The sequence below is a fragment of the Pollachius pollachius genome, assembly GCF_949987615.1.
Source record: "Pollachius pollachius genome assembly, chromosome: 12".
Taxonomy (NCBI): Eukaryota; Metazoa; Chordata; class Actinopteri; order Gadiformes; family Gadidae; genus Pollachius; species Pollachius pollachius.
In genome coordinates, this window is record NC_136945.1 from 17,195,773 (window position 1) to 17,208,747 (window position 12,975).

General features: G+C 43.8%; 1 protein-coding gene across 2 annotated transcripts; it reads right to left on the reverse strand.

Annotated features, from left to right (window-relative positions):
• Positions 1-489: 489 nt before the first annotated feature.
• Positions 490-12,755, reverse strand: padi2 (peptidyl arginine deiminase, type II). Of its 2 annotated transcripts, none has more exons than XM_079748472.1 (16): positions 12,547-12,755; positions 10,435-10,606; positions 9,910-9,979; positions 9,352-9,413; positions 8,846-8,963; positions 7,611-7,763; positions 7,015-7,196; positions 6,719-6,822; positions 5,930-6,041; positions 5,602-5,709; positions 5,143-5,294; positions 4,665-4,812; positions 4,258-4,351; positions 4,067-4,146; positions 3,372-3,500; positions 490-1,933 (listed from the first exon to the last, which is right to left on the reverse strand). In XM_079748472.1, the coding sequence occupies exons 1-16, from the start codon at positions 12,708-12,710 to the stop codon at positions 1,700-1,702; spliced, it is 2,082 nt and encodes a 693-aa protein (XP_079604598.1). In that variant the 5' UTR covers positions 12,711-12,755; the 3' UTR covers positions 490-1,699. The 2 variants fall into 2 exon arrangements, with proteins under 2 accessions (XP_079604598.1, XP_079604599.1); XM_079748473.1 differs by lacking the exon at positions 12,547-12,755 and adding an exon at positions 11,996-12,217.
• Positions 12,756-12,975: the final 220 nt, after the last annotated feature.

The window sequence follows — 12,975 nt, forward strand, 5'->3', positions numbered from 1 at the left end:
GTTTCTAGTCGGTCTAAAAACAAACCTACATTTTCTCCTGATTTCCAATAAGTCTGACACTCATTGACTTTGATTATGTGCGTGTACAGTTAAGCATCGTGACTTTGTTTTTGTATAATTAACTGGTGTTCTGTCGAGTCTGTGTCGAGGGCCAAAATGTAACACAAGTGTGTATGTGTGTGTGTGTGTGTGTTTGTGAGTGTGTGTGTGACGCTGACCTCTGTTTCAGACTCCATTCGCTCTGTGAGATACTGTTGCATTTTGTTATTTTATAACTTATTTAAAAGCGCTCTCGGTCACCAACCAATGTGTCGGAGCTTCTAAGAGAACAGCCTTGTGGTGCATGGGGTAAATCTGCTTGCCAAAAGTTTTTAAATAAATGTACGTTAAAAAAAAAGAAGGGAACAGCACACTAATGCCATGCCTGACCTATGGTTGTGTTGGGGAACTTGAGTTTTGTGGGTGGGGGGGGGGGACTCAACAGCAGGAAGATGAACGAGAACCAACGCACTAGTTTGCTTGTTGTTTTAACCAGTACCTATATTTCATAAAGCACTATCTTTCAAAAGGCATACTGTACCAACAGTTTAACCTGACCTGGTTCGCTACACATGGAGTGACACTGTGACCCCCCTGGTGAGGTGGCCTTTATTGTGATTGTGTAACAGAGGCTGCTAGGGGGAGACGGGGTCGTGACCCCTTCGTTTTGGATCACCTGATGGCCTGAATGTAAAGGTGCGGGGGTATGCAGTGACAAATGCATATCTTCTTGTTCTTTGAGCGGCGATACTGTGTAACCCTGGGCCACGGTTATTGTACTTTAATGTACGTTCTCAAACTTTTTCATTTCCTTACAATTATCAAACCGGATCGGGCGGCAGCACTTTGAGAAGAAATATGTTTCTGTGAAATGAATGAAATAAATATGAAATGTTCTTCATATGCACCGATGAAGTTTAAAGTGTGAATAATTGGTTTCGGGAAAGGAATCACTGAGGTCTACAAGCAAAGAATATTGAGGTGTCTAATTATTGTGAACTGCCCAGGAATCCTGTACATTTGAGGCAAACATTAAATAGGTGTTATTGCAAGCATTTCCACCGTGGTTGCTACTGTTTTAACCTCAACACCATTTTCCGATTGGCTTTCTGAGATGCTAGAGTAGAAGCCATACACTCTCTTGTGGTTCGATGTTGTTACTACACGTCAAAAGTTAATTCCTCTCACTGTGCTTGTATATTTCCAGATGGGGTGTTCGTTTGCTGTGATTGAGATGATTGTATTTATATTTCTTTCAAACGTCCGCTTAAGCCCATGTTTGTAAATACTGCTTTCAAGCCTTTTTGTAAATAAGAGCAAAAATCTTTAATAAAAATGGAGATACATGGAACATGTTGAACTCAGGTGATAATATCTAATCTGCCGACTTCACATTGGGTTGAATCAAATGACTTAAGGCATGTTAAAGGCTTATTCAGGTCAAGATATACCAGGGGTAGTTCTGACACGTTTCAAACTTGAAATGAAATTTTAACGTACCAACATTGTACTGAGTGTTAAACAAAGCTCGTCTCATATAGAAATGTTATACTTGAAAATATTATGGTCGTACTTTTCCGAAGCTCCCTCTAATCTACTAGTGCGACCGAACTTCGGTGATTGATAAACCGACCATCGGTTGTCGCCCCAGTGACCGGGCTCACATCTCCAGGTTCCACCACCTGAGCTCAAAGGGCTTCCGGCGGACGTTGGACCCACAATGCACCTCTCCCAGGAGCTTGTGGTAGGAAGCAAAGTTGTCGATGTAAGTGCAGCTCAAGCCCAGCGGCTCCATCAGGGAGGTCATCTCTGCCTCTAGGGCACAGCGACCGTCCACCTTGGGCCCAAAGGGCTTAGGGATGCCCAGCTCCTTGCCCAACACGATCATATTCACCTGAGAGGGAGGGAGGGAGGGAGGGAGGGAGGGAGAGAGGGAGGGAGGGAGGGATGGTGGTTTTGAAACTTGCCCTTTTGCCCCCCCGCAACCATAATCTTCGGAGAAGGGGATGGAAGTGTTGACACTTGTCAGAGGCTGGACCACACAACTGGGCTCGTGAAATACTATGTTAATATTACGCCAAGAAAATACTCACTGCTCTAGTGTTATTCACTGTAGAAACTCACTACAACCTTCTCTGTTGGAGTATGTTATTCCTTTTAGAAACTCACTCCAAACTCACTGCTCTAGTGTGTTATTCACTACAAACTCACTGTTCTAGTGTGTTATTCACTACAAACTCACTGTTCTAGTGTGTTATTCACTACAAACTCACTGTTCTAGTGTGTTACTCACTACAAACTCACTGTTCTAGTGTGTTATTCACTACAAACTCACTGTTCTAGTGTGTTACTAACTACAAACTCACTGTTCTAGTGTGTTACTCACTACAAACTCACTGTTCTAGTGTGTTACTCACTACAAACTCACTGTTCTAGTGTGTTATTCACTACAAACTCACTGTTATAGTGTCATTCCCTGTAGAAACTCACTACAACCTTCTCTGTTGTAGTATGTTATTCATTTTAGAAACTCACTCCAAACTCACTGTTCTAGTGTTATTCACTGTAGAAACTCACTACAACCTTCTCTGTTGTAGTATGTTATTCATTTTAGAAACTCACTCCAAACTCACTGTTCTAGTGTGTTACTCACTCCAAACTCACTGTTCTAGTGTGTTACTCACTACAAACTCACTGTTCTAGTGTTAATCACTGTAGAAACTCACTCCAAAATCACTGTTCTAGTGTGTTATTCACTGTAGAAACTCACTCCAAACTCACTGTTCTAGTGTGTTATTCACTGTAGAAACTCACTCCAAACTCACTGTTCTAGTGTGTTATTCACTGTAGAAACTCACTCCAAACTCACTGTTCTAGTGTGTTATTCACTGTAGAAACTCACTCCAAACTCACTGTTTTAGTGTGTTATTCACTGTAGAATCTCACTCCAAACTAACTGTTCTAGTGTGTTATTCACTGTAGAAACTCACTCCAAACTAACTGTTCTAGTGTGTTATTCACTGTAGAAACTCACTGTCCTAGCTTGTTCTTCGCTGTAGAAACTCAATTAACGGGAAGCAGGATAGTCTAGTAGCGCTTGCCGTAAGGAGTTTATCTCCTAGCCAAAAGGTTTGTGCCTCACACTCCACTGACTCACCATTTAACGCAGTGTTTGTCAAGGTTCTGCTTGCGACGATCAGTAACGACAAGCTACTCAACCATAAGAACATCTATGCTAAATCTCTATTGAAAGGAATTAATACTAGCACTTGGTTCGGTCCGTTGTACCGGGCACAGGGAACACATGCACGTTTTGGGGTAACGGCACGCACCATGTCAGGGTAGAACGCCACCGCCCGGTTATCTTCCATCAGCTTGAAGAGGATGGGCAGGTCGATGATGTCATCATCATCCAATCCCAGCTCTCTCTTCAGCACGTCTCTGTTCCAGTCGATGCAGTTCTGAGGACAGGGAGAGTGTGTTGAAACCAGCCTCCGTCGCCTCTCTGTTCGTTTTCACATCAGAGACTACTGGAGGGAATGCGCTTCAATGGAGCCAACACATGGTGTTGTGCTTTGTGTTTGGTAACCAACAGCTTAAACTCAATAATAAAACCCTAAATTATAGTTATTGAAGCACAGAATGTATCTCCTACCTCCCACGCAACAGCTGTAAAGTAATCAATAAAACTGCCTCAAAAATGTTTTCCAATTGTGTGAGATACCAAAAATAATAGTTCATCAGGAAACAGTTATTGTGCTATCTTACCTGTCAGCTATAACCTATACCAACTATAAGACTGGCTGCTCCATGCTGTTGTCAGAGAATATATCATTATAGAACCTTCTGGCCCCTCACACAATGCAGGCCACTACAGGCCACAATGACGTAGCTTCTCCTACGTCATTGGAAAGTGAGGGCTGATGAGGTGTGTTCAGTTGTTTGCAATCTAAAACGCACCACTAGATGCCACTCCATTCCACATACTGCAGCTTTAAAATAAGTATCACTGATACAAGCCATCTACCTGTACATAATCGTTTTCAGATTTAAGATGTTCGTTGTCCAGTATTTCGTCCACTGACATTTCTTCATCTTGTCCCAGACCTGATTGAGAGAGAGAAACAGAGATATATAAACAGAGCCAGAAACAGAGCGCTATAGTCGTCCGTTGTCATTGGCTACAGGCATACAAACATCCCATAATTTGTTGATTACCCTCAAAGATCTTGGCCTTTCCGTGCCCATCGTTCTGCAGGCCTTTGAACAGCTTGTAGCCTGCGTCTGGGCTGGCCAGCAGCAGACGGAAACCCTGCACACAAGATAGACAGACAGACGGATAAAACCACAAAGTATGAAGGACAAGGATCATTAAAACCATGGGGATAAGATGCTAGACGTGATATAAGGGACAAATTATCAATTTCATTCAGAAAATGTTAAAGCATTTCCAACCTCCTTTGACCTACTAGTTTGAAGCCATATGGCAGAAGGGTTAAAATAGCTTTTATATACTGAATGTTTTTGTGAAAGATTATGCTGTAGACTGCCCGACGCTGACTGACGCTATCTCTCCCTTATGTTTATATGAGACATGAAGGGGGGGGGGGACTTTATGTATTTACCTTGGGGCCGGGTGCTGGAACGAAGGTCATGAATTCATCCACATGACCGACATAGAGCCAATCAGAGAACAGAGCCACGGGCTCCTGGACCTTTTGGGCCCACAGGAAGTCCTGGACCACTTTGGTCATGTTGCGACCGTGAGCTGACCTTTGCAGGGGAGAGAGAACGATTATGGTGTTTTTGTTGCCCCGTTCTTAATGACAAAAACACGACTATTCCTAAGTTCATCAATAGTTTAATTTAGCTCACTAAAATATTTATCTTGTTCAAAAACGGTCGGTCTGTCAAGCTGGCCTGCGTCTCTTATCAGTCAACAATACTATAAACCACAGTATAAACTGCACTTCACTGATAAGAAATCCATTTCCAGTTTCTAAACAACTAAAAGAGCCTCCCTCAAGTTACTGAGGAATTTGTAGGAAACCTGGCATCATCCCAGCAACATCTGGGAAGTTTCTAGCACTGTAACAAACTCACGTAGGAAAGGCCACGCCGATGATGATCCGGCCCAGTGGGTAGTGTTTACCATCCACTGTGACGGGCGGGCTAACCTCCAGGTTACCGAAGGAGTCCAGGCTGTTGACCTCTTCGTCCTCGGGCACTCGCGTCACGTAGCCGAAGTCTTTGCCCTGCGCGGGTAAACACCACCGTGAATGGACTGCATTTGTGTAGCGCTTTTCTGATCCACAGCCACCCAAAGGACTTTACGATGAGTGGCTCACATTCACCCGACCGTGCACACATACAGGGACACCTCGATACTTAGGCTAGGAGGAGCCGGGTATTGAACCGGCAACCTTCGAGCTGCCTGACAACCTCCTCTGCCTTCTCAGCCACTGCCTGCCTGAAGCATCAACCCTTTTAACTTTTCAAGGAAATACAGGTGGTAGTAGAGCTGTCCAGATACCGATGGGAGCTTCTGAGGAGGTTTCTCACCAGCAGTTCGTCGTAGGGAAAGTCCTTGAGGTCCCCGTCCCGAGGAGAATCCAGAACCACGGGGAAGTGCTGGTGAGGGGAGTCGATGTAACCGAACTCCAGCTCATCCTGGGGGGAGGAAGCACACGCAAGGAGCCAAACGTCATCAACGATCAAAAAGAGATGGTGCTCAAAATGCTAAAATCTAGTTCTAAATAACTAAATCCCCTATTTCACGAGGGGGGATTTGCTCTTATTGCGCTCATGTGAAGGGTGATGGGTACTAACAATGTTAGTCATAGTATATACTTCTTATGGTTTTCAGAACTCCTTCAAGCCGTCCCCGTACCTGCATCCAGCGATCTCCTCGGTTCTTGTACTCGTAGCACACCTTCAGCTTGTAGTTGTTCTTCTTTGCCAGGCCAGTTATCCCCTTCAGGAACGGGAAGTTATCTTTTGTGCTGGAAGAGTCACCACATGCAAGGATATCCAGTTGATCCAGCCAGCATTCAAATTAATGGGAGCGTTTTTTGTTCATCAGGATAAAATACCACATTATAGGACTAGACATATCGCCGCATGTGCACATTAATTACTACTAGTATAATACGACTATAGTTATACCTACTACTGAGAGTACTACCTATTAAATATACTTCAATTATGCAATAACACACTACAACAGAGTGAGTTTGGAGTGAGTTTCTACAGTGATAACACTAGGACAGTGAGTTTTGGAGTGAGTTTCAGGAGTGATAGCAGACTAGAACAGAATGGGTTTGTAGTGAGTTTCTACAGTGAATAAAACTAGGACACTGAGTTTGTAGTGAGGTCTAAAGTGAATAACACTAGGACACTGAGTTTGGAATGAGGTCTAAAGTGAATAACACTAGGACACTGAGTTTGGAGTGAGGTCTAAAGTGAATAACACTAGGACACTGAGTTTGGAGTGAGGTCTAAAGTGAATAACACTAGGACACTGAGTTTGGAGTGAGGTCAAAAGTGAATAACACTAGGACACTGAGTTTGTAGTGAGGTCTAAAGTGAATTACACTAGGACACTGAGTTTGTAGTGAGGTCTAAAGTGAATAACACTAGGACACTGAGTTTGATGCCGTACAACCAAGCGAGTGTCTACCTGCAGACGAACACCTCCACGGGCTCGAGGGTGTTGGGGGTCATGATCCAGGGGGCCACCCTGAACACCACGGTGTCAGTGTAGATGGGGGTCTCTGGGAAGTCCTGGAGCAACAAGCAGCCACACCAGGTCGCTTTCATATAACGCCTTGTATCACTATCCTATAAGTTCTGATCAATATCCGTAAAGTTCATGTTTCACTATCCTACATCGTTCAACGGTTTTACTGTCCTCAGCCTCACTGGATAAAATAATCGTGAATAACCCCCCCCCCCCCCGGGTACGAGCGCTCTCACCTCAGAGATGGGCTCCAGCAGACTAAGGTGTATTTTGAGCAGCCCATCGAAGTCTTTGTCTGGGAAGCGGAGGCCCTCCACGTAGAGCTTCATCTCCTCCTGGTAGGGCACCTCCTGGGACAGGACCTTATCGTCCAGCACCAGCGGGTAGCGCTTCACAAAGTCAGGGAAGAACACCTTGCCTGCAAGAGTCACCAAGAATAAGAAGGGTCGGGTTGTTATTATTTAATTCAGGTTTTATTGTTCTTTTTTTCATTCTTTTTTTATTGTTATTACACATATTAGTATTATTTTACTCATATGTTGTAAATGTAATTAAATTAAAATATATACAAGGTACAAAATATTAAACAAAACAATATGTAAAAGGTATAATGTGTGCAGGTAGGCAAGTGGTAATGTTACTGGACAGCTATGGGGAGGGAAATACTGTATTATAATAATAATAATAATAATAAAAGTTAATCCTAACTATATTTACATGACAAGCTGCAGGGATCATACTTCATATCGCTGACCACTGATGGCCTGAGCCTTCCGTCTATGGAGGCGGGGTTGAGGGTGAGATCCCCCCCATGGAGACACTCAGGACTTACCCAAAAAGCGGCTCAGCATATCTCCAGCCGTGGACCTGAAGACTCTGACCTTCTCGGCGTCCCCCTGAGAGATGTGCAGGGTCAGCTTGTATCCGGGGGGCAGCTGGGCCGGACCCTTGGTCCGCAGAACCATCAGCGACATGTCATGCAGATCTGGAGAGACCGGCCATAGATCGGGTTATTGATGATCGTAGATATAGTCATGATTGATTTGCAGCTCCTTTTTGAGTGTGCAAAAGTGAAGTGTTACAGGCTCTTGATACTAGGCTATTCTTTAATCATTGATCTAGCTTTGAGGTTCCTCGAAAAATTATTCAGTGAAATGCATGGAATTAAAGTGGGCGGTAGTAGCTCAGGAGGTAGAGCGGGTTGACTTGTAACCGGAAGGTTGCTAGTTCGATCCCCGGCTTCGATCCCCTGAGTGTGTCACTCAGATGTCCCTGAGTGAAAAGCCTAACCCTGACTGCTCCTGACGAGCTGGCTGTCGTCCTGCGTGGTTGACTCCGCCGTGAATGTGTGAATGAAAGGTTGTAAGTCACTTTGGATAAAATGCCCTAAATATAAAGTCGCAATGTGTCCGATTCAGTTACGGGAGGATTCAAGAAAACTTTATTTATCCCCAGGGGACAATTAAGGGTAAGGCACGTAGAGCAGACATTGCAACAATGACAAACACGGTTTAGGGAGTGTTGATAGTGCGATTCTTGAAATACGGGCTGGTCAGCATTTATTTGTAAAATATATATGTTATAGGATGTGGTGTTATAGGATAACGTTATTGCAATCATTATTGACTACACATATGTACAGGTCCTTTTAGGCTCCAAGTAAGTTGAAATGTTGCACATTGGGACTTCAAGGAGCAGGTAATGATTACATTTACAAGATATAATAATATATATTATCAAATGTGCATATTTATTTATATTTAAACATCTAATTCTTTATTTCTATTTTTTCTGAGGCAAAATGTTGAATAAAAACAATAATTACTGCACATCACTAAAGCGATCTGCTGAGTCTTGTATGATAGATTGCAAACACAGACCCCCTCAGTAGCAAATCCCATGGAAATGTTAACTTCGTATGATTTACAACTATGTTTTTGAAAGAGTAGTAAAATATGTTTTCTTTTTTTGATCTTTGTCACAACACAACAACCAAAAGCTGCGCAATCACACATAAAAAAAGAGTTACACATATTGATACAATAAAAAGAATCGAATAATATTTACCAGAGACTGCTGAGATATGTCTCCGGTCACTGTCCGGAGTTTTATGATAGAATTGTTCAGAGTCGCAGTTGACCAATAGAATGGCCCCTTGTCCTTTAGGGCCCCATGTCCACGACCCCTATACACCAATTGGGAATACAGACATTAATGGGACTTTGTGTGTGTGTCTGTTTGTTTGCTGTTTGTGTGTGTTTTTCAGGGAATTCCACCTATGTAGAACTGATCAGAAACACAATTTTGACATCACTTATAAAATAAAATAAGGCAAAAGCAAAATGATCTATTAAATATAATTTTTCTTACATTTTAGACCTGTATAAAGTATTTTGTGTTCATGTTGCAATATCTTTATTTAACATTTCCTGATCAAAGCTCAAAGACAACCAGAAGGAATGACTCGCCCAAATTGGCCCACAAACTGGTCAGCCTCAGACAGACTTTATTTCCTCATTGCTGCTGTATGTCGCAGCCAAGGAGGAAGTGAATGCATATTTATCTAATGTTACCTTGTGGGGGTTGTTCTTCTCAACAACACCATCCCTGTCGGCATCTACGTCCAGAGACACCTCTGCAGACGACAGAAAGTTCACTATTAATTCAACTTGTTTTTTCTTGGCTCGCACAGCATTTGAATTTTCTTTGTAGCTACTCCAATTTTGAATGTATGCTTCTTTTGAATTCTTGTAAGTCGCTTTGGTAAAAGTGTCTGCTAAATGACCATTTTTTAAAGTATGTGAGCCACTGCACAACATCAAAGCAACAAGACATGGGATAAACAAAATAACCACAACCACGAACATGGCAAGTCATTACAACACATTGAAAGGGGAACATAGAACAAGATGCAAGAGCAGCATTCCTGTGTAATTACAGTTTATAATCCCAGACCCGGTTAGGCTTGTGGGAATTGAAGGGGGTATGCAATTAATTCAAGAAGCATGTTTCTATCATATTCATCCATTTGCCCAGACTTGACTGAGGAGGGTCTGAGATGTGCTCTAGGCAGAGCCAGATGCTCTCCCCTACACACGTCCTCCCAGAAATGCTTGGTGGGGACCTCCTACCGATGGCAGTGAGGTGAAGCACGGCCTTCCCCAGGACCTCCGTGCCGTCTCCATAGTAGGTGACGGACAGCTTCAAACCGGCAGAAGAAAAAGATATGCTCAAATTACTTTGACATTCACATTGAGGGCATTCAGCCGACGCTTTTATCTGAAGCGACATACAAATAAGATAACCCAAGTACAAATGTTCGAAAAGTTTGACATCAGAAACCCATGACACCCATTGTGTTATAGGTCACACAATCAACTTTATAAAACCCACTCCGATTCACCGCCAGGGTGTGTGTGTGTGAGAAGCGTTTTGTGTGCATATGTATATTTGCAAATCTTGGTGTGTGCATGTGAAGCCTTGGTGTGCATATACATGTGTGTGCACATGCATGCATTTTTAGCATGTCCCTTCCAGCTCAGAGCCGCATCAAGTGTTGGAACGGTTGTGTGGCAAAATAGAAATGACTGTAGAGCCCTTCCCACCACCCCCCAAATACCGGAAACCCCCCGAAGTACCGGAACACTGCCCCATACCTTGCTGTCACTCTCAGCCATACTGGCTTCCTTCATGACGATGAACAGCAGGGTGTTGTTGCTCAGTGGCAGGGGGGAGGGGGAGGAGCCCTGGACAGGGGCGGGGCTGAGGCTGAACCGGACGTTTGGCGTGCATTGGACGTTGAAGGCCTTGGACTTTGGAGGAGCGCTCCTACACGGGATGAAAGAAAGGGCACACACACACACACACACACACACACACACACACACACACACACACACACACTAGGGGTTAGGAGTCTTCAGACTCCAAGCCAAAAGGTTCTTGGTTCGATCCCCCAAGTGTCCAGAGGCGAACCTGATCTGAACCTGACCTAACCCCCTAACCTGCTCCTACTGAATGACAAGTGTCAGTCGCTTGGGACCAAAGATAGATGGCAGACAGTTAGTCATGTGCATTTCAGTTTATTTATAGTTGTTTATGATATAACATTTCATCAGAAAGGGACTAGGACTCATAGAGGCACTGAGATACAAATGACTCCCTCCCCCTGTAATAGACAAGGGAATCCCCCTGAAAAGAACAAAAAAGAAACACAAACAATGAAAAGGTACAAAATAAATAACAATAGTGCTTGCTTTGCAACCCCACTATTTACAAAACGAAAAGGAGGACAAGGGAGTGGTACATTGTTTTGTCTACGTGGATAAAAAGCGGTCTGTTTAATCACACAAACTACAATATACAAACACTGTGGCATAGCTAACAGAGGGAGGAACCCGTTATTCCACTGTAATTTTACACGACCCATAATAATGGCCTGCAGCACTGTCTTCAATTCAGTGCTCAGTCACCTAGTTACAGCTCCTACAGTATTGAGATGTTGTATTGCTGTAATTATGCAATATCAACAAACTTTCAGCTCTAAGAGCTACGAACAGTATATTAGTATGATGTTCTACACCTGAAAAGGAAATAAAATGTTTTAAAGAATATCACCGTGAATTATATTAACGTAGAATATTACCATAACTCGATGTAAATTAAACTAAAACGGAAGCACTTTGGTTAAACAATTATAAATTGCTTCCAGTTGAGTTTCATTTAAATTCAATAGTATTAATGATTATTGTAAATAAACAGAACAAGCGTGAGTCAGTGCATTGCCGGCCCCCCTGTCAGCACTTGGCAGCGACGCGGTCAGGCGAACACAACCACACTTTGTGAGACAACCGAATTGCCTGATCATGATGTTTTTTTTTAATCTGTCTCCACTGTACAAAAGCCCACCGCTGGTGCTGAATAGGCAACAAACGAGGGATTGTGTCTAGCTATCAGAAACAATCATTGATCTGTCTGCGGCTGACAACGGCATGCTTTGACATCCCACTCTAACCCACTGTGTGGGCTAGTGACGGCTAAATTGACGTCACACATCCAAACAAAAAAAAAGCCCACATAACACAAAAGTGGCTCACAATAATAGATACGGACGATTGATTAAGAGTGAAAATTAAGAGTCTAAAATCAAACTGAGGTGGAAGTAAAAAATAGAAAGGTAAGCATAAACATTTTCCCAGACTTGATGGATCCACTTACCTGCCGAGGTTGACGGACAGAGTCGTCCCAACCACGTACAACACTCTGCTCGTCTGACCGCACTTCACCCGGAGCGTCCGCTCGCCGCTCATGACTACTGGGGAATATTGACCGACGGACTTCTGTACCGAAGAGGACCAAAGCAGGACTTGCAGAGCCGGCTGACCACAAGGCGAAAATGTCCACTACCGATAACACTAATGGTCAACGGTGGAACAACGGCTCAGGTGAGGCCAGTGATCCCCTGTCCTGGGATTGGTCAGCCGGCGATAGCCAATCCGATTCCCCTCCCCAAAACCCGGCCCGCCCCTCCCTGTCCACTATTTCACAGCATGGTTCACAGTCCGCTTATTTCAGCCGCGGGGGGGGGACATCGTTCTTTTGTTGAATGAGTTAACAATATCCTTATGAGCATTAAAATGAAATATAGACCTAGAAAATATCCAACGGATAGGTTCACGCCAAAATTATAATATTATATAATATCATACAATCATTAATCTATAAGTGCATCTGCAGATAATACAGGCCTACACGTCTGGTGCACTCACCTGCTCAAGCTCGCCTTCAGAACCGTCCCGATAACTTGAACCACGCTCTGGCGGTGGTGGACGTCCAGCCGCACGGTCCGCTGGTACGCACCGCTGTCCGCGAAGGGACATCTCCCGACGCAGTGGTGGAAGACGGGCTTCCCGAGAGGCTCCTGGTGGCTCATGTTGATGGGTGGCTGCCTCAGCTAAGCAATGGCATAGGTGTGATGCTTGCTGCAGTTTTAATCAACCTCCCTGCGTGTAATACGACCCATGAGAGGGAATATCTAACGAGTTTGGGCAGTGGTTGGCACATCTGTAGCATGTACCTGCGTGTATTTGTGTATGTGTTTTGTGTACCTTTTTCCAAAAGTTGAGATATGTAAAGGCGGATTGGGGCTTGCCCAGACACGTGTCGAGTAGAAAAGGTGCACACTGTTTGTTGTGATT

Bases quoted from the DNA above. Each gene is read 5' to 3' on its own strand.
- padi2 (XM_079748472.1), bottom strand. From the start codon at position 12,710: ATGAGCCACCAGGAGCCTCTCGGGAAGCCCGTCTTCCACCACTGCGTC. The intron at 4,352-4,664 runs GTAAATACATAA...TCTTGTGTGCAG, and splicing joins TTCCAGCACCCGGCCCCAAG to GGTTTCCGTCTGCTGCTGGC. The intron at 3,501-4,066 runs GTAGATGGCTTG...CCCTGTCCTCAG, and splicing joins CTGAAAACGATTATGTACAG to AACTGCATCGACTGGAACAG.